Source organism: Caenorhabditis elegans, chromosome III (genome assembly GCF_000002985.6).
Source record: "Caenorhabditis elegans chromosome III".
NCBI lineage: Eukaryota > Metazoa > Nematoda > Chromadorea > Rhabditida > Rhabditidae > Caenorhabditis > Caenorhabditis elegans.
The window spans coordinates 7,571,282-7,596,401 of record NC_003281.10 but is presented as its reverse complement, the minus strand read 5'-3'; the positions used below and the strand labels follow the sequence as shown (position 1 = coordinate 7,596,401).

At 35.8% G+C, this 25,120-nt stretch overlaps 8 protein-coding genes and 1 non-coding gene across 13 annotated transcripts; 6 read left to right on the top strand and 3 right to left on the bottom strand.

Moving 5' to 3' along the window:
* The first annotated feature begins 1,819 nt into the window (after window positions 1-1,819).
* Y80D4G.2 (DUF3955 domain-containing protein) lies at window positions 1,820-2,717 on the top strand. Its single transcript, NM_001377566.1, has 2 exons — window positions 1,820-2,027; window positions 2,399-2,717. The coding sequence occupies exons 1-2, from the start codon at window positions 1,850-1,852 to the stop codon at window positions 2,548-2,550; spliced, it is 330 nt and encodes a 109-aa protein (NP_001364562.1). The 5' UTR covers window positions 1,820-1,849; the 3' UTR covers window positions 2,551-2,717.
* A 349-nt stretch (window positions 2,718-3,066) lies between these two features.
* R13A5.11 (Serine/threonine-protein phosphatase) lies at window positions 3,067-4,832 on the top strand. Its single transcript, NM_001312950.4, has 5 exons — window positions 3,067-3,286; window positions 3,334-3,610; window positions 3,810-4,205; window positions 4,251-4,343; window positions 4,387-4,832. Exons 1-5 carry the CDS (start codon window positions 3,090-3,092, stop codon window positions 4,801-4,803), a joined length of 1,380 nt encoding a protein of 459 aa, NP_001299879.1. The 5' UTR covers window positions 3,067-3,089; the 3' UTR covers window positions 4,804-4,832.
* Window positions 4,821-12,221, bottom strand: cup-5 (Polycystin cation channel PKD1/PKD2 domain-containing protein; the record flags this gene model as incomplete). 5 transcript variants are annotated; one of them, NM_001268016.4, is made up of 10 exons in its annotated part: window positions 4,821-5,179; window positions 5,321-5,411; window positions 5,727-5,865; window positions 6,598-6,699; window positions 6,746-6,973; window positions 9,633-9,740; window positions 10,022-10,305; window positions 10,672-10,983; window positions 11,028-11,211; window positions 11,261-11,719. In NM_001268016.4, the coding sequence occupies 10 exons, from the start codon at window positions 11,711-11,713 to the stop codon at window positions 5,074-5,076; spliced, it is 2,007 nt and encodes a 668-aa protein (NP_001254945.1). In that variant the 3' UTR covers window positions 4,821-5,073. The 5 variants fall into 5 exon arrangements, with proteins under 5 accessions (NP_001254945.1, NP_001022722.2, NP_001022721.2 ...); NM_001027551.5 differs by having other exon boundaries at window positions 4,827-5,179; window positions 10,022-10,293; NM_001027550.4 differs by lacking the exon at window positions 5,321-5,411 and adding an exon at window positions 12,156-12,221 and having other exon boundaries at window positions 4,829-5,179; window positions 10,022-10,293; window positions 11,261-11,713.
* R13A5.15 (Serpentine receptor class gamma) lies at window positions 8,088-9,633 on the top strand. Its single transcript, NM_001268017.3, has 7 exons — window positions 8,088-8,278; window positions 8,436-8,571; window positions 8,616-8,825; window positions 8,872-9,033; window positions 9,081-9,215; window positions 9,260-9,352; window positions 9,406-9,633. Exons 1-7 carry the CDS (start codon window positions 8,190-8,192, stop codon window positions 9,610-9,612), a joined length of 1,032 nt encoding a protein of 343 aa, NP_001254946.1. The 5' UTR covers window positions 8,088-8,189; the 3' UTR covers window positions 9,613-9,633.
* A 1,181-nt stretch (window positions 12,222-13,402) lies between the features above and the next one.
* Window positions 13,403-14,369, top strand: gda-2 (CMP/dCMP-type deaminase domain-containing protein). The gene is made up of 2 exons (NM_066262.4): window positions 13,403-13,612; window positions 14,019-14,369. Exons 1-2 carry the CDS (start codon window positions 13,423-13,425, stop codon window positions 14,288-14,290), a joined length of 462 nt encoding a protein of 153 aa, NP_498663.1. The 5' UTR covers window positions 13,403-13,422; the 3' UTR covers window positions 14,291-14,369.
* A 2,621-nt stretch (window positions 14,370-16,990) lies between these two features.
* On the top strand, window positions 16,991-21,118 carry mfsd-6 (Major facilitator superfamily associated domain-containing protein). Its single transcript, NM_066261.6, has 10 exons — window positions 16,991-17,157; window positions 17,543-17,622; window positions 17,780-17,886; window positions 17,933-18,067; window positions 18,117-18,208; window positions 18,371-18,877; window positions 18,993-19,238; window positions 19,458-19,569; window positions 20,090-20,392; window positions 20,793-21,118. Exons 1-10 carry the CDS (start codon window positions 16,993-16,995, stop codon window positions 20,936-20,938), a joined length of 1,893 nt encoding a protein of 630 aa, NP_498662.1. The 5' UTR covers window positions 16,991-16,992; the 3' UTR covers window positions 20,939-21,118.
* A 20-nt stretch (window positions 21,119-21,138) lies between these two features.
* lpd-7 (Pescadillo homolog) lies at window positions 21,139-23,052 on the bottom strand. The gene is made up of 4 exons (NM_066260.7): window positions 22,926-23,052; window positions 22,744-22,878; window positions 21,663-22,698; window positions 21,139-21,563 (listed from the first exon to the last, which is right to left on the bottom strand). Exons 1-4 carry the CDS (start codon window positions 23,046-23,048, stop codon window positions 21,262-21,264), a joined length of 1,596 nt encoding a protein of 531 aa, NP_498661.1. The 5' UTR covers window positions 23,049-23,052; the 3' UTR covers window positions 21,139-21,261.
* A 96-nt stretch (window positions 23,053-23,148) lies between these two features.
* On the bottom strand, window positions 23,149-23,281 carry R13A5.16. The gene has a single exon (NR_052460.1). It is a non-coding gene; the product is annotated as an Unclassified non-coding RNA R13A5.16 (non-coding RNA).
* Window positions 23,282-23,570: 289 nt separating this feature from the next.
* rpl-9 (Large ribosomal subunit protein uL6) lies at window positions 23,571-24,297 on the top strand. Its single transcript, NM_001382918.2, has 3 exons — window positions 23,571-23,919; window positions 23,971-24,103; window positions 24,154-24,297. Exons 1-3 carry the CDS (start codon window positions 23,587-23,589, stop codon window positions 24,255-24,257), a joined length of 570 nt encoding a protein of 189 aa, NP_001370400.1. The 5' UTR covers window positions 23,571-23,586; the 3' UTR covers window positions 24,258-24,297.
* The last annotated feature ends 823 nt before the right edge of the window (window positions 24,298-25,120 follow it).

Genomic DNA, 25,120 nt, shown 5'->3' with positions numbered 1-25,120 from the left:
CTTTGGGAATTCATCTAATGGTCTAACTTTGGAAATTCATCTAATGGTCTAACTTTGGGAATTCATCTAATGGTCTAACTTTGGAAATTCATCTAATGGTCTAACTTTGGGAATTCATCTAATGGTCTAACTTTGGAAATTCATCTAATGGTCTAACTTTGGGAATTCATCTAATGGTCTAACTTTGGAAATTCATCTAATGGTCTAACTTTGGGAATTCATCTAATGGTCTAACTTTGGAAATTCATCTAATGGTCTAACTTTGGAAATTCATCTAATGGTCTAACTTTGGGAATTCATCTAATGGTCTAACTTTGGGAATTCATCTAATGGTCTAACTTTGGGAATTCATTTAATGGTCTAACTTTGGCTAATGGTCTAACTTTGGAAATTCATCTAATGGTCTAACTTTGGGAATTCATCTAATGGTCTAACTTTGGAAATTCATCTAATGGTCTAACTTTGGGAATTCATCTAATGGTCTAACTTTGGGAATTCATCTAATGGTCTAACTTTGGGAATTCATCTAATGGTCTAACTTTGGAAATTCATCTAATGGTCTAACTTTGGGAATTCATCTAATGGTCTAACTTTGGAAATTCATCTAATGGTCTAACTTTGGGAATTCATCTAATGGTCTAACTTTGGAAATTCATCTAATGGTCTAACTTTGGAAATTCATCTAATGGTCTAACTTTGGGAATTCATCTAATGGTCTAACTTTGGGAATTCATCTAATGGTCTAACTTTGGGAATTCATCTAATGGTCTAACTTTGGGAATTCATCTAATGGTCTAACTTTGGGAATTCATCTAATGGTCTAACTTTGGGAATTCATCTAATGGTCTAACTTTGGGAATTCATCTAATGGTCTAACTTTGGGAATTCATCTAATGGTCTAACTTTGGGAATTCATCTAATGGTCTAACTTTGGAAATTCATCTAATGGTCTAACTTTGGAAATTCATCTAATGGTCTAACTTTGGGAATTCATCTAATGGTCTAACTTTGGAAATTCATCTAATGGTCTAACTTTGGGAATTCATCTAATGGTCTAACTTTGGGAATTCATCTAATGGTCTAACTTTGGGAATTCATCTAATGGTCTAACTTTGGGAATTCATCTAATGGTCTAACTTTGGAATTCATCTAATGGTCTAACTTTGGGAATTCATCTAATGGTCTAACTTTGGGAATTCATCTAATGGTCTAATTTTGGAAATTCATCTAATGGTCTAATTTTGGTGGAATTCATCTAATGGTCTAACTTTGGGAATTCATCTAATGGTCTAACTTTGGAATTTCATCTAATGGTCTAACTTTGGAATTTCATCTAATGGTCTAACTTTGGAAATTCATCTAATGGTCTAACTTTGGAAATTCATCTAATGTTCTAACTTTGGGAATTCATCTAATGTTCTAACTTTGGGAATTCATCTAATGGTCTAACTTTGGGAATTCATCTAATGGTCTAACTTTGGAATTTCATCTAATGGTCTAACTTTGGAATTTCATCTAATGGTCTAACTTTGGAAATTCATCTAATGTTCTAACTTTGGGAATTCATCTAATGGTCTAACTTTGGAATTTCATCTAATGGTCTAACTTTGGGAATTCATCTAATGGTCTAATTTTGGAATTTCATCTAATGGTCTAACTTTGGAAATTCATCTAATGGTCTAATTTTGGAATTTCATCTAATGGTCTAACTTTGTTGTCGTCATGGCATTTCCATAGATATCCGTTCTTTTTTCATGTTTCTCTTCTCATTCCCCTCCAGAAAAAAACGTTTTTAAACTTCAACATTTTCCACATGCGCTGTGAATTTTCCGTCAGTTTAGAGCCAAAAATGTTGTTCCAAATGAAATTAAATTATTCGAAAAAAGCTATTCGTCATAAAGTTGCTTACCTGATGACGTTGTTTGGTATTGCCGTCTTCATAACTGCATGTTTAATCAAATTTGCAGTAGATGTTGTATTCTTCATGGCTACTGTAGATTTGCGATATGCTCATTATTATATTTACGGTAAGGGCAGTAATATCTAAAATCTAAACTTATAAATGTTGTTTTTAATTAATGAACATTTTTCACGAACATGTCTCAACTGTTTTTCAATTTGGCAAACTCCTGTTACTTTGAAACAAAATTTCTTGTTTTCAACTTTTGTAACACCTTTTTTCAAATTTTTTGGTCGTATACATAGCCGAACCAGTTCTTGTATCTGATTGATAACTAGGTGTTGAATTGGATTTTATATTCTCAAACTAAACTTCGAAATTTTAAAATTTAAGAACCGTATTTGCCATATTAGGCAGTTGGTACCTTGGTTCTATTGCCCTAGTAGACAAAATACGGTATAATAAACTAACCATTTCTTGCGTAGTTATAATTTTTAGGTGGAATAATCTACCTGATCTTCTCGATTGTCTTGATCTTCCACGTCTCCAAATGTGTCGTTGAGCACACAATAGAATCATTCGACAAGATTCAAGAAATCAAGGATGAGGAGTTGAAATTGAATGAAAATGCATTAATGGAAACGGTTTGATAAGGGTCTCTGCGTTAATTATCCGTTAATTATCCGTTAATTATCCGTTAATTATCCGTTAATTATCCGTTAATTATCCGTTAATTATCCGTTAATTATCCGTTAATTATCCGTTAATTATCCGTTAATTATCCGTTAATTATCCGAATATGGTCAGAATAAATCATATGATCTGTTAATTCAAATATCCGGGACGTAATGGGGTCGCTTTCCTTCTGCATACCTTCCTGTTGACAGCATGTCTGCTCGTCTATCTCGTGCCTCCCTACAGGATTTCTTTATGCTTACCCGTCTAGTCGCCTACCGCGTGTCTACCTATGTGCCTACATACCCACCTACTCGCCCACGGTTGCCTGCCTGCCCACTTCACGTCTAAACTTTTTCATGAATTACTATTTGAAAAGTATCCTTTTTTAGTTTGAAACGTGTTGCCCACTTGTAAAATTTACGGGGAAATTTTCTTTTTAATTACACGTTCCAAATTGCACAGTTCATATCACTCTCGAAAGTGATTTATTTCACAATATTGTCGCAACAAAATGGCGGAAAAATCGCGAACTCCCGTCTCAAGTCGAGCAACTTCAAGTGGAGTGGAAACTGCTCACGAAGCTCGATCTAAAGCAAGATCAGGGAAGAAGGATCGGGTCGTGGCAATGTCTCCAATGAATCGACAACGCAAAAATAAGTCGCATGTATTAAATGAAAAGGATGAGCGTCCAGGTGGTATTATTAAAGAGTTAGTTTAATTTTTTAATAATTCTTAAATTAATGAACATTTTATAGAAAATCAAGCGTTCGTTCAATGGCAAAAACTCAACCACCATCAGGTCGAACTATTTCTCTTACTGAGATTAATAAGCCAAATGCTCTGTCAAAAAAGAATACTGAAATCAAAGCAGCAGTTGAGATTCAGAATCGATTGACGAAGAAAATGGCGAAAAACTCTGAGAGAAGAAAACAAATGGCACATGGACCGGAGATGACTGCACAAAATCGAACACAGGAGAGAATTGATTTTGTTGATTTCCTCGATCGACATTATCAAGTAATTCAAGCCGGGGTAAGTACGGGGAAAGTGGGATTTCATTTTGAAATTTGAATTTTCTCCAAAATGAGTACATCTGACCGATCCGTGTTTAGCGCCGCCCATTTTTAAACCAATCAACGAGGGTGGCCGGAGAAAATCGTTAATTGGCCAAAACTTTTGGAGGGAATTTAAATATTTTTGACTGACCATTTTTCACGAATTATTTTTTCAGGTTCACAAAATTCAATACACAAAGGAGGAATTTGAGAATGTGATCTACGAGGCTCAAACCATCTTCTCATCGGAAAAAGCTCTTGTTGACATCGATCCACCATGTGTCGTAGTTGGAGATCTTCATGGACAATTCAACGATCTTATCAACATGTTCATTCTATTGGGACGTCCTCCTGAGACAGTTTATGTTTTCACTGGTGATTATGTTGATCGAGGAATGATGAGTCTAGAGTGTATAATGCTCTTGTTCACCTATAAGATCTGCTATCCCGAGAATATTGTGCTGCTCCGTGGAAATCATGAAATTGCAAGAGTCAATAAGAAATATGGATTCTATGAAGAATGCGTGACTTCGATTCCAAAGTGTGGAGAGGAGATTTGGGCTTTGTTCCAGGTATGTGTTCTCATTCTAGACGTTCTGTATTTAAAAATATTTCAGCGTTGTTTCAACAATCTTCCAATCTCCGCTTTGATCGCTACAAAGATTCTATGCATGCATGGTGGATTGTCTCCTGCTCTGACATGTCTTGATGTTAGTTAACAGAAGTCGTTTTTTCCTAAAAATTCCATTTCAGGAACTTCGCAATCACCCGAAACCAATTCGCAACCCATTCCGTGGAATTGTGAATGACATGCTCTGGGCTGATCCGGATCCATCTGTTTTTGAATGGAAGGCAAGTTCCCGTGGATCTGGTTTCACCTTCGGAACAAATGTGATTGATGACGTTTGTAAACGTCTTGGTGTCGAGCTTATCATCCGTGCTCACCAAATGTGTTTCGATGGTTATTGGGTATTGAGTGGACGGAAGCTTATCACCATCTTCTCTGCTCCAATGTACTGCAACTTCTACAAGAACGCTGGATGTGTGTTGAAAGTTGACGAGACGTTGGGCATTCAGATGATCGCATTTGTTCCAGCATCGGAGAATATCGAGAAGATCATTGAAGAGAAGAATCGTGTCTGGGATATTTCTATTGATTGTATTGATTAATACTTGGAATAAAGTTATTGAATTATTTGAATAAATTACAATTTATTAAGTTCTCAAGAAATCACAAATTATAAATCACGAACAAAACGGAAGAAGAATATCACAAAAGTACATAGCACCACATATACACATGATAAGTAGGTTGTTCAGAGGGGAATAAATATGAAAGAGGAAGGAGAAAGAAACGGATGGGATGGAAGATGAATGAAGATGACCAAAAATACAGACAAAGTTGTTTTTGATAACAAAAGAAAATTAAATTGAGAAACTCTATACATTCGATGGCCTAGAATTGTGAGGATCGTTTCCATTGGCATTTTGGTCGGCTAATACATCTTCATTTGAGTCGTTCAGCGGGTTGGAGAATGATTGAAAACTGAAAAACCAGAGGGATTATTTATCAATTTTCAAATTATCTCGTTCAGTTAATAGAGTATCGAAAATTTTTAGTAGATTTTAGTCGAAAACTTGCAAAACGAAACAAGCCCTCCTAATACACTTTTAAAATTAAAATTACCGAGTTCCATCTCTTAAGCTGCTCAGCCAATCGCGAGCATTGTCAATGGCATGAAGAGCACGAAGAGCTCTACTCGAGTCGTTGCCAGCCGCTGAAATTAGAGAAACTGAATGTTTTCGAACGAACTGATGAACAACTGCAATATCTAGTTAGTTTTTTGTACGTGCTACTATGCTAACTGTAATCTAGAGACTGTTATTCTATATTTTAATTGTTTTAATGCTTTTGTGATTGTTTTAGTACTGTCAAACCACTACACGACGCTGTTAGTTGCTGCTGTCACAACACCATCACCAAAACTAGCAACCAAGTTTGTTTGGCGTGCATAAATGTAAGAAAAATGAAAAAGTGTGTAGAAAGCCTGAACAGAGAAAGATTCGTGTCACTTCAACAGGCACGCACCGACCCAGATTGAGCAGATTAGACGGTGCGTAGGCGGATCGAGTCGTCGGTGAGCCGAGTTCCGACGGCGGTGGATTCGATTCCACGAAATCGCGAAGACATCCACGTTTTTCGATGGCTCGAAGACCGTCTGAGTAGCGATCCTGGAATGAATGAGATATAATTATTAACTTTTACCGTTTTGTTATTTCTTAAATTTAAAAATTCATTAACATGGTTAATATTATGGAGGCGCGTAAAAAATTCCCCGCCCTGACCAGACCGTAAATTCAGTAGAAATTTGAAAAAAATTTCGTTATTTTTTTTATTTTTTTCAGTTTTTCAAGTCGAAATTATGTTTTTTTTTTAAATAAATGCATGTGAAGTTGAAAAGTGATTGATGCGCACTTGCACCTAAATTTCAAAAGTCAAATTTTCTGCAAACCTATAATACGTATGTCAAAAAGGGTGGGTTCTCATTTCTTTGAGCCAATTTCGAGTTTCACTAGTTACAGAATGATGAATTCTCAAAAAAAAAAAATAATTTGAGACTGGTGGTGTCTATGCTTTCTCTTTCAGACCTCGGCAAGACAAAAACTAAATCATTGGTTACACCGAAATCTGACATTTGACTAGTCTCCTTGTCTTCTGACATAGAATTTCATTTTTAGCTGCGAGTAAGCACTTGATCATCTTTCATTTTTCGCCGCAATAATTAAAAATAGATGGATGGGCAAGGAAAATGAAGAGCTATTGCTTTCTTGTTGTTTTCATTTTTCCAATTTTCATCAACACTCAAACAGCATCCCATTGGCGTGGTCTATTGCTCTTTCTTCAGTTGTTTTTTCGAGCTTTTTGTTCTCATTTTCATGTTCATTTGCTCTGTTCATTATTACCTTGACGACTTCATATGCATCCATGATAATTGCAATGAACAGTGATAATACTACATAGATAAAGAGTGACACGAATAGGTAGATGTACACTGTCCCAAATACCTGAAATATTTAAGATAATCTAGAAAAAAAAAAGAAAAATCTTTACCTTGATAACTGTATTGGAATCATTAATAGTGTAAAACGTGGCGAACATATCGTCACCGTTGAGAAGCGAAAATAGAGCTTCCGATGATTCTGCCAGTGTACGGAACTTCATACTGTACGGGCCAATAATAACCCATCCGGCAATCAAGAAACCAGCGTAAAGTACAATGGCACACGTCATGAAGCGCATGATATTGGGTGCCGATCGTTTGAGCGTGAGCATGAGGATCTGGAAAATGGCAAAAATAAACATTTTTCCTTCACTTTTATCGTTTGAAACCAGCAGAAGCTTTTTTAAAAGTTTTTTTAGTATTTTAATCATTCCATTATATTTAGCTTTTCTCTTTGATTGCGGTTATTTTTACTTATAGAGTGATTTTGTTAAATAATTGGCTCAATCTAGAACTGGCTTGTTCTAGATTGTGCCAATTATTTAACATAGGATCTTGCTTTTTAAATTTTATCTGAAAAATTAAAGAACGTAAATTTCAAGAATTTTCCCGAATTTTTATAAAATTAAAATGGTTTTTTTTCTATTTTATATTTTCCTTTTTTCGGAAATTAGCTAGAACTACTCACTACAACATTTAAAAATAATTTTTAATTTTTTTGGAATTTTCAAATTTATATCTTGCGGATAATCGAAGAGCAACTATCAAATTTTTTTTTTGGCAATTATTCTCATTTTTTGAAATTATTTTAATCATGTTTTTCTCACCAACAGCAAAAATTTGAATAAAAATTCGGATTCATTTTTGTAAACTTTCAGAAAAAGATTTTCTCTTAAAAGAAAGAGTTAAGAATATTTAAAAATTCGGTATTGTTGACATCATTTTCTCGTTTCCAATTTTCAAGATACCAGGAAGAAACAAAAGAGGTATGAAAATTGATTTATGTTTTGACATAAGACCCTCTTTATTTTAGTTGTGCCAAGGTTTTAGATACGGCTTTTTGACTTCTCTTTTAAACTTTTCCTTCTCTCAAACGTGATACTTTTGGGGGCACCAGTGAAACAATATCAAATTAAAGAAATATTTAATCTCTGGAGAATTTTCATTTACATTTGCACTTTTCACATCAAATACACTTTGACATCATTCTAGACAATGCGTGATTAATTAACTCAGTTTCTATGAACAACAAAATCTTAATCACGCGTTGTTAGACGTCGTCTAATCAAGTCGAAGTTTTCCAGTTCGAAGCTTTCAATATATATATATACATACGCCAATCCTTAATTTTGTAATGTTTGTAGTATGCTTTAGCTTGTTAATGTAAATGGATCCTTCCATCTACTCCCCTTAATTTCCCCAATTTTCACAAGTTTAAAACTTGTTGTTTGCAGGGCAACATTCTATTGGTCGGTGGTCTTTTCAATTAAATTTGAAGACCATTGAGCTCTTTTCCTTTTTCTTTGTCTTCTTCATTTCGAACAATTTTTTCGAATGAGTTCCATTTTCTCGCATGGAAACGAAACAGTAGTTTCAGTATCTGATGGTGAAATTAGAAATGTGGCATATGCGTTTGATTATAGGTAAGTTTATTTGAACATATTTTAAACGTAAATTAAGCAAAAAATTTCACGAAAATAAGGAGCTTAATCGAATTCTGGACATTCATCCGCTTTTTTTTTATTATATACCAGCAAAAATTTCAACATTTCGCGCCTAAAATGTAATCGAGATTTCCAGACAACCTCTACTTCTAATTCATCTACTCTACACTGTTCCATCATTTATAGCATATCATAAATGCCGCACGTTTTTGACGAAGGAAAGCGTCACTAGCAGCTATTTCAATGTGATTTTCACAAATGATTTCTATATTGTAAGTACATAGACCTTTCGGATAAAAAGTGTAAACTTTTTCAGAATGTTGCACTTTTTATAATCGACTTTCTATTTACACGTCTTCCAATTTCTGGTCTTTTTGAAAATCTTCCTTCATACATCCCAGAAGGAATACCTATGACTATAATCTACTTTCTCTCGTATTACTTGATCTATGTGAACTTTTATTCAATAACATTAATATGCATCAATCGAATGACTTCTGTACTTTTCCCGTATTACTGTAATTCGGTGAGCCTTCCCATCCGAAAAATATGAATCTCCTAAAAAATTAAAGTTTTGGCAAAAGAACGTCCGCAGTGCAATCGCACTTGTCTACATTCTTCCATTAATTACTACATGGCACTTAGTCACCTATGACGCTTATTTCTTACCACTATACGAAAATCGATCCAATTATCAAATGGTATACAGAGTGAAACTGTTGATAGGATTTTTGGTATGGTTTCCACCAAACACAAAATATGAAAATCAATAAAATTACAGCCTAGAAACAGTACGGCGCTGTGTTTTGTGTCGATTCTTCTCGCCGTAATATGTGTTGCAGCGAATTTCACAACAATTGTTAAGTACAAAACGACAATTCAAACAGTAAAAACGGCTAGTGGTACTCAGAACGAAGTTAGTTTGAATAATATTATATTAGAAGCATAATCAATTTTAAGTTTCATCGAAAAAGAACACGACGAGTAGAAATTGCAATGTTTTCTATAGCGTTAGTGGTATGTTTTTCACTGGTACTGCAGGCTTTATTACAGGTAAGGAAATAATGAATTATTGGAGTATTTACTTTTTTAAAAATTTTTTATAGGCTCTGATAATGATCTACACTGGTACTTCGTCATTCATTCGTGAAACATGTCAAGATCTACGTGCATTCGCACTGGATATTTCCATATGTTGCCCACCTTGGATAATGTATTACACTACAGTACACTCGCATAAGACTACAATAACAAGTAATTCCATATCCGGAGTTGGTATTCCAACACGATCAAATGTTGTTGTAATGAAATAAAGCAATTTGAAACAACTCACATTATATTGACTGAAAAATCCAAAATATCGAAGAACTCCGACATATACCAGCAAAGCTCCCATTCCGAGGAAAATCGAAGTTAGCGTGAAGAGGGAATTGTCGAAATCCTGAAAAGAAAGCAATAATCTTAGTTTTATGCAAGAATTAATGGAAAATAATTTTCTAATCAATACAGAGGGGCAATTTGGTTTCGATAAATCCCGGGATGAAAAGTTGATGGAAACAATGGGACGGACAGATACAGAAAGGAAGTTATTGGAAATATAAATTTTTACTCACATTTCTTGTAGTAAAAGTATTTTTGTTGAACTAAATTTAATATATTTTATGTTTGAGTATTGGAGGGAATTTTTCATTTGAATTAAACTTAAATTTTTATAAAAATTACCTGAAACTCGATGGATATTTTTGCAACAGTTCCAATGATAATAAGCGCATCGTTGACCACAATCATCACATACCACAAATTCAGAAAATCGAGTTGATCGGTAACGGTGATCTTATTTTTGAGTACATTCTCAAAATAGTCGCTTGTTTTGATTTGAAGTAGATGGGCTTTGATGAGGGCTCGGCAGCAGAGAATCAGTGATAGAATGCAAAGAATGAGAACGAAAATATCGGTTCCGCCGATTAAAAGTGTGTCAAATGACCATCCAACACCTGAAACTTGACCTAACTCGAGATTGATTGAATTTTTATATTTTGATATTTTAATATTACAAAATTCATTTTTATTTAAACACAGAAGTACACCTAGAAGTTAAATATTTCAAGTTAATTGGGAAATTTTTGAATACCTAAAATCTAAATGTTACTCTCAAGAAGAACTTTTTTAGGCAAATAAAGTTATGTAGATTTTAACACGAAGTTTCAGAAAGACTTTTATAAAAGATTTGAAGTTATATTTAATAGCATCCCATTTGATGATTCTTCACCATTAATTATTGGAATTCTATGTTAATTGGGTAATTTTCGATTACATAATCTATAATTTTTACTAGCTTTACTTTGAAAATTTGAAAAAAGTGAAGTGTTCACCTTTGATGATCCTTCCATTACAAACATTCACATAAGAAACCACAGTTGATAGAGTGACATGAACCTGTCCTGTATGCCTTGAATTATCAAATTTGATAGAAACTGATATCTTATAGCATTCTGGTTTCTGATCTCCGGCTGTTGGTGAATAATGAATTGTTCGTAGTCGAAATTTGAATTGGACCGTCGATATCTTGAGCGCGTCTTCTGGGAGAAATGTGATTCCACGAGTGGCGAGAATATCTCGAACAGCATCATCGGATTGTCCGATTTGGAAGACTTCCGTTTCTGTTAGATTCAGACGTTTCGTGTCTAGAAATAAACTATTTTTATTTCATAATAGTATGTTTATATACCTTTCACTTCACGAATGTCGAAATTATAAGTGTTATTGTTCACTGTTACGTTGGAAATTCGATCGATAAGAACTTCAATAGGTGGAATAGATTCAAAACTAATTTGAGCGCCAAGATTTCCAGATGGATGACTTACAACGTCATAGGAAAATGAAGCAAATGAATCATTGCGAATTGAATAATACTGAAACAATATTGATCATTTTACAAGATAGTTCTCCAAAGCGACTTACAGAATTAATCAAAAAGCTCAAATGCTCGGATAATCCTTGATCATCATAAACCGAATATCTTCCTTCAGCTGGTGGATATTGTAATGCATCTCTGTCGTCATTCCATTCTTTTAAAAATCGATGTCTCATAACTGTTGTGGTGTCTTCGAGAAAATCAACATGAGACATGCGCATTTCCGCGAATAAAATTAATTGCATGGTAACGAAAACTATTTTGAGCACTTGTAGAACCAACTTATAGGGCAGTTGATGTCTGACTTTCCATTTCTCCATTGGATTCATAAAAAAGAATTGGAGATGACGGCGAAGACGTTCGCCGGTTTCTCTTTCGTGGTGCGGAAGATCTTCCATTATTTCTTGAAAATTTATTGTTGGCCTTCGAGAAGCATTTGAAGAAGCATTCGAAGCATTATCGTTGAAGTCTGAACGATCAGTTGTGCTCCGGCGAGACATCTGAAATCATGAAATATTAAATAACGTTGTATTAATGAAAAATTGATTTCGATGCGAGTGGCGGTTAATATAAGCGTACAAAATATGAATTCTAATTTTTAAAAAATATATATTTTTATGATTAACATGCTATTTATAAAAAACAAAAACAAATAATTGTTTGAACAATTAAAAAATAATTTTCCGAGACCAACGCCCGCGTAAATCCTACTAGTGAGGTACACCGCGCGGTGTCTTTGCGTACCATGCACAATATCTGACGCCGGTCAATCTTATGGTATTTATTTTCTCTTTAAAAAACGAAGAACTAAAAAGAAATACTCACCTAAAGTCCAAAATTATCAGAAATTATCGTTATCAGTCAATCAAAAATTGGTTAAGACCATGCAAACATGCAATTTTGCAGTTTTCAACCCTTAAAACAATACATTTATTATCTCACCGATTCGAGGGGAATTTGCTCTAACCGCATCGATCTCGAAGCTTGGCTTCTGAATATTCTACTCATCTTTCAAGAAAGCTTAGAGGTGTTATTTAGAGCCGATGTAAATGGCGAACATGGGATAGATAAAAGAGCATTTGAGAGAGAGAAGCGCAGGGAAGCTAGAGACACGTCAATTTGTTTTTTTCTGTGTTGGGTTTTTTTTTCCTTCCGTAGATAAATAGCGGTTGGAATCTATACAAAATTGAGCATGACTTTTGAAAGGTGCACACAAAGAAAATAAAAAGCGTAGTACTTTCAGTAAAGAGAAATTGGAAAATTTTTTGAGGGCACATGTACATAGTATTTTGCAATGACGTTAATATGGATAAACTCGGAGAGAATTATAAATTCAGAAATTTGCATAGAATGACGCACATTTTAAAAGTGAAATTGCAGGTTATAAAGTTGTAGTTAAAAAAGTTTGAGTTATTACCCAGTTGCGAAAGATTTCAATTTATTACAAAAATTTCGGGCTGGTTCACAGCGCGAACATTTTCAAATCGTAGCCGCCGCAAAAAAGGTATGCACCTTTAACAACCACAGTAAACCATTGAAATTTTTCTTTGAATTTTTAGTCATATTCATATTCTGTCGTATAATTTTATCTGTTTCTTTTTAGATACAAATAGTGAGAAAAGGAAGAGCACAACTAACAAACGGGCAATGGATTACTGTCGTTTTTTGAAGGCGCAGTGAGACAGTAGGTACCGTTTTTGAAAGTTTACAGAAGGCAACGTTTGACAACTACTTCAATTTTTGTTCTTTTTTTTTGGTCGTACCCCAAATATCGAAAAAAGTCTCTGCAATTTTTAAATTTCCTGTGATTTCAATAAAATATTAAATTCTGAATTTCTATTTATTGAACTTCGATATCAAAATTCCTCTTGCCACACACAAATTTTTAAAATCTAATACGTTTCCATGTCTGCAACTATCGAAAACACCTCCACAATATTCAGTTCATCATCATTTTTTGTTTGGTTGACTGGCTTCCGATCGCTCTTTTCCTTTTTTGTTCTTTTCCCACGCCTTCTTTTTCTTCATCTCTGGCGTACTCTCTCGATGTCAAATTTTTGTTAAAGTGAAAGTTTTTGGCAACTATAGTTTTTACAACATATTCATTCATTTGTAGTTTTGATATTTTTTTATTTATTTTTGTTTCTAATAAATTTTTCATCCGTGAAAAAACTCGGTTAATCGAAACATTTCTTGAAAATTCAGAAAAATGGAATTCATGAAACTCGCAATCGAAGAAGCCAAGAAAGGAATGGAGAAGGGAGACGGTGGACCATTTGGAGCTGTAATTGTCAAGGATGGGAAGGTAATCGGTAGTGGGCATAACATGGTTTTAGTCACCAAGGATCCAACAGCACACGCCGAAGTTACAGCCATCAGAAATACTTGTAAGAATGTCGGTAAGTATTCCTTTCGTTTTTAACTTTAGTAAAGGAAACAAAATTAGTTTCTTGAATCCAAAATTTCGAAAATAATTTATAATTTTTTACAATTGTTTTTTATTTAGTAAATTCCTTACAAGATATCACTGTTTGGACATCACTTACTGCTTTGATCTTCAGTGTTTGGTTTTTGACTTTTTTGATTGCCTATAATTTGGTTCACTGTACTTTTTAATTTAATTTAGGTAAGAAGTTACTTCCTGGATTCCATGCAAGCCTTTACTGAAATACTAATTATTAGGGGTTTTGTGAGAATTTGAGATCTGCTAAAAGATCAGAAGCGTCTTAATTTATTTTCCCTATTTATCCTATCTACTGTTATATAATTATATTCAAATTGGCCATATATCTATTATTTATCCAGACAACTTTGATCTATCCGGTTGTCAACTCTACACTTCCTGCTATCCATGTCCAATGTGTATGGGAGCTGCTCTCTGGTCTCGTGTCGATGCAATTTACTACGGTGCCACGTCACAAGACGCCGCGAATATCGGATTTGGAGATCATGAGTTCCATGAGTTCCTTCAAAACCCAAAATCGGATGATAAACGAAAGTTGGAACAATTCAAGGTGGACAACTACTTAGAGCCATTCCAACTTTGGTCAAAGAAGGATAACAAAGAACTTTATTAAATATAAACAAATTCTCTGGTTTTTGTCATTTGTTGGTTGCAAAAAAGTAATGCATTATAAATAAACGTATAGGAGTGTGAGCATATGGGAGCAGCAAATATGAATAATTGATTACAGGAAAAAAGACGAAGGTTGGGAGAATGTAGATGACGTTTGTATTTGAAGGTTTTAATTGACTTGTAATTTGCTTATCAAAAACTAAAATTTATACAAAAATGTAAATATCTAGTTACTTTTACTAGGCCTTTCAAATAAAAACAGAATCTTGGAAAAAGTTTGCAATGTCCCATAACATCTTGCATATAAGACTAATAGAGTAAATACGGTATTTCAAATTTGGAAAGCATGAGTTCGAATAGATAATTTTAAATCGTAAGAAAATAATGTTTTCAGAAAATTTTGTAGAGCACTTTTCTTCCATTATTGTTGCACCGCATTGCTCAACTCTTTTTTAAACTTTTCTTCAATTTAAGCAAAAGTTATTTTTCTTTGCCGCGTTTTTCTAGTGGATACGATGGATCATATACCTTTTTTATTTTGTTTTCAGGGTTCACATCGGGAACATATTCTCAAATACCCTGATCACAATTTATGTTTTGGTCTCGGACCCGTCACCCAAGTCATCATCTCTATTTCCTCGTGTTTTTGTTTGAATTGTGACAAGTGAAGTGTTGGGTCTTCTTGCATTTAAACATCAACGAGCATTGAATGAATTGGTGATGATGACGATGTCTGGATTATTATACCAAAATGTCAGATTAATCATGATTGCTTTGACCTATGGGTTACCATTTTATTTGGTTCCAATTTTACTGCCTGCTTGTCTAGTTCTTACACAAAAATTTGGTTCCGTTTTTAGTTAAGCGTTAAACTATTTAATTGAAACTGAAAAAAGGCAATCCGTAAATCGAATTTCATAAATTCCAAAGCTCGGAGTAGACGCCAAAATACCGAGGCTGGGTAGGCGGTAGATAGGTACGCCTAGCAAAACGCCTACCTACTACAGAAGCCGCATAAAAGGACAAAATGGAATAACTGGCTATAGAAAATTTTGCTCACTAAGTAGTCCCTCAAATTCCTAGAAATATTGAAACTTCTTGAATGAGTAATCTATGACAATCTAGCCCTCTTCTCTTACTCCCCAATTTTATCCTCTCCGGAAAAAAAGGAAAAAAGAACGAAAAAATCCACAAAAAAGGACGTCTTCTTTTTCTTTTTTTTTCTTTCATTTTTTCTCCTGTTTCTTCTTTGCTTCGTTTCTCTATTCCTCCATCGGAAAACTGAGAAGATGTCAGTAGGGAGCTTGGGACGAGGAAGGGTTTGAGCACAGAAAAGCTCTTTTCTACGTCTCCACTCTTTTTAACGGGAGGAGACGTTGTCGGGGGCTTGAAGAGAGAGATAGAGAGCACATACACATGCACACACTCCCAACAACTTCTCTTTTCTTTTCTCTACTCCGTCTTTTTTTGCTTTATATAGATTTGCGGTTGACGGGGAGAAGTGTGTACCTTTATCGACTTTTTTGAATTTTTTTTCTCTGTAATTCGGATTTAATTCTACTTTCAAATCCAGGTTTCTTCGTTTGACATCTTCATAGTAAATAACTAAAGATCTGAGAAACCAGCTTGTTAAAAGGACTGGGAAAATATTGACAGAAAATGCAACTATCACATTTCAACGGATTCATTTCTGTTTTAGAATTGAATTTTTATGCTTTGAGCTTTAGCGAAAATTTTTAAATTTTCAACCACGAACTGGAAATCAATTATTTTTCCTGTGAAAGTATTTGCCAAATTTTTAACTTGTATAATATTAAAAATTAAAATTTTGATAGATCCCTATTGTTTCAAGTTTTCAAAATAGCATGAGGTCCCCACCGAAAACATTAACAGCAAACCTTCTAAATACTTGTTTCAAAATACTCCTGTCAACTGGTCCAACAAGTTTCTCGGACGAAATTCTCAACAATCCTCTGCCATTTTTTCCCAGTTTTACGATACTCTATAACCTACTCGTGAACTTATTTTCCAGGTAATATTCTCTTTTATTTCTCTCTATACCATCAATTTAGCTTCAACAATTTTTCGAAAAAGCTTATTCCTCTATTAAAGTTGAATCCAATTACTCAAGTTTCCCCATATTCCACATATCTTCTTCCTTTGAAAACGTCATTTTCCCCTAGGAATTCTCAACATCCAGTATCGGTTTTGTTTACTCTAATTGGAAAATAAAAACTTGCAGAACTCTGAACTTTTCTATTCATGAATTATTCTCCAAGACGCCGTTTAGCTTTTTTTTAGTTCCGGAGAACACGGATTTGTTATTCATTCGTGTTCAAATACTTCAAAAAAAATTTCAAAATTTTTTTTCAAATTTACTTCACCAGTTTCAGTCAGGTGGAATTTTTCCCTGAAGCCACAAACACCAATAACAACAATTATGATTTTTACGTATAAAGATTATATCTAAACAATAATATATACTTTAAAATTTCGAAATCTTTATTCTTAGAAGCTGTGCTCTTTTTCGGCTACTCCGCACACGTCTATAATTACATGACTTGTATGTGTGTGTTTGCTCCGCGAGCATTTCTCCATTTCCCCTCGCCATTTTTTCTTTCCTTTCGTTCAACGGTTGTCTTCTGAATAAGAGTGACGTCAGAAGACATCAATGATTTCGAAATTTTTTGCCATTTTTCAGGTATGGAGAACCATGTTGGTGAGAGGACGGTGAATATATTTGGGAAGGTGTTCCCGAGGGATGCATTCATATGTCGTCTTTTTTATTTATCATTTTTCGCCAGTTTCGGAAGTTTGTTCCCACTTCTAGCAGTTTATTTCAAGCAGTTGGGAATGACAGCGGCCCAGGTAAGAGACTTGTTTCAATGCTTTTGCGGTGGGTACTGCCTCCAGTCTTTTAGATCAGCCTACCGCCTTTTTAGCTTTCAAGTTTTTGTTATACACAGTCTGCCAAAAGTATTTTGTTTGGTTTCTTGATGATTTTTCAGCCGCTCCAACTATATTCAGAGTGGAGTTGATAACAAATTAACACTACCCAAAATGTAGAAAAAGCAATTCTCAATATCTTGCCTGTTAAAAGTTTTCTTCACAACTGATTGGGTTTTAACTTATGCTTATTTCAAACATTTTGAAATATTACCACAAAATCAAAAACACATACATGTTTTGTCAACACTGTAGTAATAATCCTCAACTAAAAATTTTAAAACTTCAATGATCTGTAACTTTCCAGGCTGGCTTCCTCATCGGCTCAAGACCCATCGTGGAGTTCCTTTCTGGACCATTTTGGAGCCAATTTGCCAGTCGTTTCAGGTAGGTGTTTGGTCTCAAAAAGTGTCGTCACATGAAACCTAATAGGTATTTTCCTCCTACTCTCCTTTTCGTCATTTTACGACACTTTTTGTTTTTTTCTGCAACATACGTCTAATTTGGGGATCGTTGAAATCAATGAAAGTTTTTATAATTTCAGAAAGCAAAAGCTTCTGCTTTTGTTCTCATTGGGATCCCTAGTGCTCTTCACTTTGGGAATTGGACTAGTTCAACCAGTAACTCCGTATTGTATAGTCTACGTGCCAGGTTGGTTTTTTAATGCGAAAATAATCACAACAAAGAAAAATTGCAGAAGGCAATAAAACATGCCAAACTATGTTAGCCCCGGCTGGAAAAATCATTCGAGGTGGAGCTCTTGGAATGCTCAAAGAGACACTTGTTGGTGGATCAACTAGACCTGCCAGGCAGAGGAGGCAAACTCAGAGTCGTAAGATTAATTCAGAGATAAGATTCAAAATAAATTATTTTAATTTCAGCGCTCGTGGAAAAAATTATCGATTTGAGCTCATTTGATAGTGAAGAAGATACAGTTGCTGGAATTGCACCGGAGTATATCACAAGGGATAGGGTGAGATTTCATGAAATTGCTCAGGTTGTGCATAAAATAAATCAGACTATCATTATTAAAAACTAATTTTAAAATTTCAATTTTAAAAGCAAAACACATAAATTGTTCGTCACTGTGTTGAAAGTTTTACTGATAAAATATAAATTTATGGCCCTGTTTCAGGTTTGCAACTACAACGAAGACAACTATGGAATCCTTGTCTCACCTCCTCACTCAACTCGTGTCTACCGTCAACCAGCAGTTGAACAAGCTTTCATGCTTCTTCTCATTCTTATCTGCCTTTGTGAATTCTTCTCAGCTCCTGCTTTACCTCTAGCAGACGCAGCAACTCTACACTCGGTACGGGATAATCCAGCCGAATTCGGAAAGATTCGATTGATGGCATCAGTTGGTTGGGGATTCGCTATGTTCATTATGGGAATAGCACTCGATTATTCGGATACATTCCGAAATCATCCATGTCCTGCTGAAAATACAACAGAGAAAAATTATACGTTATGTTTCGTAATGTGTGTCATATTTATGTTGGCTGCCATGGGATTGGCCAGTAAATTCAAGTTTGATGATGATGTTCCCGCACCCGGAGAGGTTCATGGATTGGTTATGGATACGAGAGAAGCTGAAGTTTCACATGTTGTTGCTGAGAAAGCAAGGGCGAGAATCACGCAGGTATGATGATTGAATAAAAAAAAAAGTAGTACTATAATTTATCAATTTTACATCTTGTTCAAGGTACTTACTTTGAACAAATCTCGATTTTTCCTTAAAAATTCGAATTTTGCAGTCGGAAGGTGGTGGTGGAAGTGAAAATAGTCTACTGCTTGCAATGAAGGCTCTTGCAAGTATGCATATTCTTCTATTCTTCGTATCAGTCGTTGTGATGGGCGGTGGAGCTGGTTTGGTGTTCAGTTTCCTTTACTGGCATCTTCAGGACATTGGAGGATCACCGGTGCTTTTTGGAATTCTATCTGTGGTCAATCACGCATCCGAGATTATCACATATTTCTATGTTTTCAAACTGATTAATAAGGTAAGTTTTTTTTTCGCTTTTCGGCCCAAAATTATTTTCCGGGGACTTTTCGCAAAAATGACAATTGTAAAGAATAAAAGTAACTCGAGTGTACGGTAACTCGAAGGTTTCTCTCGTACATACAAAGAATCAAAGTTATAATGTGGGTTTTAAAAATAACCCACACTTCGCAAGAACATATAATGTATAGAAGAGAAACAAGACGTTTACAATTTCCAGTATGGACATGTCCGCGTCATGTACCTGTGTCTGGCTGTCAATTTCTTCCGTTTCATGGCACTCTCAATTCTTGATAATCCATGGATGGTCCTTCCACTTCAGATCTTGCAGGGTGAGAAAATTTTTAGATTTATCAAGTTTTAGACACGTTTTAAAATTTTAGTGATGACCTGAAACATTAAAATCCAATAAAAACATGAAAAAATTAAGCTTGGAATTTGTCTCAAAACTTCCGACATATTAACAAAAAACCTTTAACATTTTGATTGTTTGCTGACTATGAGAAATGAAATTTCAAATCAAATCCCAATTTTGGTCCTCGTGCTATGCACGTGGAATCCGGATCCACGCGTGGAGTCAGATTGTCTCATTTCGGTTTGATCTACATTAAATGCGGGAGAAGAGACGCAGACAGCTCATTTGATTTCGCATGGTTAAGAACGTGCGGACGTCACAATTTTCTGGAACGATATTGCCGCATTTTTCGTAGATCAAACCGCAATGAGACAGCCTGACACCACGTGCTATATAAGACCCTGGTGCACTTTTTTGAATAATTTCAACGTTTAAGATAAAAGATCTAATAAACTTCAAGTAAAGGCGAAGGTATTTAAAAATTATTATGTTTTCAGGAGCTTGCCTCGCCACTGTCTGGTCTTGCGCATCATCGTATATTTCGCTTGTTGCTCCACCACACGCCAAACAACATGCTCAATATGCTCTTCAAGTAGGGTATCACGGAATTGGAAAAGGTCTCGGATCAATAATTGGTGGATCCGTGATCTCGATCATTGGAACACGAACAACTTTTGTGATTTATGGATTGATTTGTCTTGCGACATGTGCTGGAAGTTTTGGTCTGAATAAGCTGTTCAAGTATGAAGGAATCAAGTATGGAGCTGGGAATTTCGAAGAAGAAGATATGGATATTATGGGTAAGTTGAACTTTTTCTGTTGCCCAGGCGAGAAATTTTGCGCCAGAAATACGGTGACCGGTCTCGGCACGACAAGTGTTTTGTTAAATGCGAACGGATGTATGCCTTTAAAAAGTACAGTAACTTCAAACTTTCGTTGCTGCGCCGATTTTTTCAAATTCCTCAAACAATATTATATTAGTTAGTTAAAAAGTGAAACAATTAAAACACACATTTCTTAACTAATCATTAAAAAATCGATAAAATTCCCACATCAACACAAGTTTGAAAGTACAGTACTCTTTAAAGGCGCACATCTTTGCACATTTAACAAATATTTGTCGTGTCGAGACCGGATCCCGTATTTTTGGCTCAAAAATCGCAAAATTTCGCGTCTGGGTGATGATTATTTATATTTTAGCACCACAAGGAGTCCCGATGGCTCGGGATGGAAAAATCACAGATGCTTTCAATGCAACTACCGTAGTCAATGCAAACTATGGTGCAATTGCTCAAGAAGATCCAACACAGGATGCTTATGATAGATATGTATCCACGACACGTTAGATCGAAGATGCTTAGGCTGTATTTGAAAAATAACAAAAAAGCAATACAACAAAATCCACGACAACCAATACAAAATCGCCTTAGATCTCACCTAGTTTTACTTATAAAAAAGCAATAAGTCATGATTTCTATTTATATTTAACTTATTTTTTGTCACTTTGAATTTGAATAAAAACTGTTTTTCAATTGTAAAATTATTTCCGAACGTCATTTATCAATGATAATGGGCATAATAATGGTAACAAAACAAAGATGGATTATTAAAAGAGATAAAATCAACAATTTCAACAAAACAAAACGAGAGAACACAACTTGCATATGATTTATGCCTCTGTTGCCTTTGCCAACTTGGCCTTCTTCTTCAATTTCAAAGCGTCGTTGCGATTGCGTTTGAACGTGGTCTTCATACTGTGGTACACTCGTTGGTGCTTCTTGGAAATCATCAATTCGCGCATCTTCAACTCCTGTCCCTTCTCGACAGTCTCGTGGAACTTCTCTTTGCTCTTCTTGTGCATTTGACCAACAGCAATGTGAATACCCTTTGGTTTTTCTGGTTTCACCTCCTTTCTTCGCATTGGCAACTCGTCCATCGTCTTCGGAATTGCTGCTTCGAGATCAGACACGTCTGAACAATATTTTATTAAAGGACGTGAATTTAATATCTCGTTCCTTCAGATCAGATTGAAAAGATAGAATACTACACAAAAGTAAAAACAAAACACACCTTTGCCCATGCTTCTGAGTTCTTCCAATCTTTCGAACGGAATGTAGTCTCCAGCCTTCTCAGATGTAAATGGTGAGAAATGTGGCGGAAGAGCTACTCCTGGCATGTATCTTTCCGTAGGCAGCTTCCTGCGAGCATTCAGACAATCGAACACCCACTGTGGCTGTACATAAAGTCTATTCACCTCCAGCTTGTCCATTGGCCGATCGACAACGTGGTGACTGATATTTTTACTGTCGGCCTTGAGATCTGTAGGGCCTCCTTCCCATCCAACAATTCCACCTCCATTACGAATAATAAAAGTGAGTGCTTCTTTTGGGCACTCTCGATTCAAGTAGAAAACGCAACCTTTGAACATAGTCTTGATGCTTTTTGCTTCTCTGACTTTTTGCGCGAGTGCATCAGAGTCTTCACCAAGAAGGTCCAACGGCTCATCGTCTTCAGCCTGCTCAACATCCTTTCTCTTAGCCAATGGTTTCGCCAAACTGTACACCTTTTCTTTGTATTCTTCAGTCTCCATTTCATCAGTTTTCACGACTTGCCCGATCTGTGGTGGGTAGAAGAGTCCGATGTCTTGATAGAGCTTGAAATTGACAAACCCCAACATGGCAATGTAAAACTCGACGAAAGTCACGAGGACTGTGAAATCAACATCGGTGACATGTGGAAGACCACGCTCGTGTGGAACAACCCAAGTGATTTTCTCTCCATGTACCTCCGCTTGATAGTAAATTCCCTTGATCGAGATGAAGGTATTGCGAAGAGATTGCGATTCAATCACATAGTGCATGAACTCCGCAGTGAGTTTTCGGCAACTGTCAATCATTCCTTCTTTGAGAACACGAGTATGTGGAAGCATAGCGAATGTGAAGCAAAGGGACAAGGCGTCATCCATATCTCTGAGAGCTGATCCAAATGTTGGGAAGCGTTCCTTGACGATAGTGTCCAGACTATAGACTGGCTTGTTTTCGTACAACTTCTTGAGTTTATCCTCTTCCTTCTTTGCTTTCAAGTGATTCAATTTACGCAGGAACACCTAAAAACATTCAAAGTTTATTTTGTTGAACAAAGATAAACTTGCCTTATAATCTCTGAACTTATTGATGATGGGTTCGTGGGCGAGAAAATTGATGTCTTTGCGATAATAGAACACCTTATTTGCAGTTGAACCCTTGTTTGCTTGCTTCTTGTGGGCCGGTTCGTGTGGGTAGATTCCCTGAAAAATTTGAATTCGATGACTAATTTAAAAATTAATGTACTAACCTTAATAATACAAAGTCGGCGGAAGTCCTTCAGTGTAAGTTGAAGCTTCTTCAATGCTTGTTTCCGTGACATATATGCCACGGCAGCTCCGGCTGTGTACTTTTGTTTGAATCGGTCCTTCATTCTGCTGAAAATACGAAATAATAAGACGAAGCTTCCGACGGAATTAACGAGACTATCAAGACACCAGGAAAACTAGTTAGCTGAATATTACTGAATTGCTAAGATAAATTATAAATAGTTGATTTTCTATGTAAATATGAGTGATGCGCGATAAAAAATGGTGAAAACGACCACATTTGGCGAAAAATTGGTGTCGAAGTGAAGAGGGCACAGAAAAGTAGGAGGAGATTCGAAGAGACAGAGAACGCAACTGCCGCACGGTTTCTATTTCGCTGAGTATCGACGCTATACAGCATGTGCGATACGGAGCTTATTTCAACACTGAAAAATATTCCTTCTCCCGACTTTATCTTTCTTCTAACGTTGTTCACTAATCTCCATTTCAAAAGTGTTAGTGCCGTTTCAATTGCAGTTTTTCTTACATGTTTCACGATTAAGTAAAACGTATTGAACCGAACTCTGTTGATTTTTAATTCTTGATATTTACTTTTAATGCGTTGCAATTCATTTTATCGTTTCCAGGTAATCCAGGGAGATCATGAAGCTGATCGAGTCTAACGACACTGTTGTGTTCCCAGAGGGAGTCACCTTCACCGTCAAGAACCGCATCGTCCATGTCACCGGACCACGCGGAACCATCCGCAAGGATTTCCGTCACTTGCACATGGAGATGGAGCGTATCGGAAAGAGCACCCTCCGCGTCCGCAAGTGGTTCGGAGTTCGTAAGGAGCTTGCCGCTATCCGCACTGTCTGCTCCCACATCAAGAACATGATCAAGGGAGTCACCGTCGGATTCCGCTACAAGATGCGTTCCGTATATGCCCATTTCCCCATCAACGTTACCCTTCAAGATGGAAACAGAACTGTTGAGGTAAGTGAAATTATTCATGTGTTTCATAATTCAAACTCACACATTATTCAGATCCGTAACTTCTTGGGAGAGAAGATCGTTCGTCGTGTCCCACTTCCAGAGGGAGTCATCGCCACCATCTCCACCGCCCAAAAGGACGAGATCGTAGTCGAGGGAAATGATGTCCAATTCGTATCTCAAGCCGGTAAGAAAACTTATTTTGTTTATTTCACATTTAAATTATTATTTCTGCAGCTGCCCGTATCCAACAATCCACCGCCGTTAAGGAGAAGGATATCCGTAAATTCCTCGACGGAATCTACGTTTCGGAGAAGACCACCATCGTCCCAACTGACTAATTTCTAGTCGCTTTTTGTTAATGAATTTGTTATCAAAATCTGAAGTTTTTATTTGAATTAGCGAACAACGAATCTGGTCAAAGGTGCTAATGGAGTGCATTACTAGAGAAAGCGACGGTGATTGTATTATCTGGACTATTTGTACAAATTTTGTGGTTCTGTAGATAATATTGGGTTTTTTCCAAAATTCGGGAGAAACTTTCCATGGCCATAGCGCTGTTTGAAAATGTATCGTAATTTGGCAAGATTTTGGTAGGTCTTAAAGGCGCATAGACTTATTCAGATGGGTATCGGCACACAAAAAGTTTACGGTAGCCTTTTTTTTGCGGCTGCTTCCTTGTTTCGGTTCCATGCAAAAAATAAAAACAATGTAATTTCATTGAAACGTACAAGGAAAATATGTAAACAAGGAAGCAGTCACAAAAATTAAACAAAAGATAATACCATAACTATGTTGCGTGGTGAGACCCATTTGAATAAATCCATGCGCCTTTAAGAGCACATGTCAAAAATTAATCAACTCAATAGCAAGGATGAAAATTTACTACAAACTATTTTGAAATTTGAAGATCTGGCAATAAAAAAATATTTTTAAAAAAGTATTTCTGTGGTGATGTCACTGAGGAGATGCTGAAATGATGAAATCTGTAAAATATATTAGAAAATGTTTAAGTTACGGTCAAAAATTCCAATAACTCAGTTTTCCCCTAGCAAGTTTTTGAAGACGACCAAGAAAATTGTGTTTCTTAATAATACAATCATGTTTTTTTAAACGATTGTAGTGGCTCAAACCTGAAACACTTCTCGAAATTTCTCAGAAAGTCCAAATTCAGTGACCAAGAACTAACTGCACAATTTGAAAA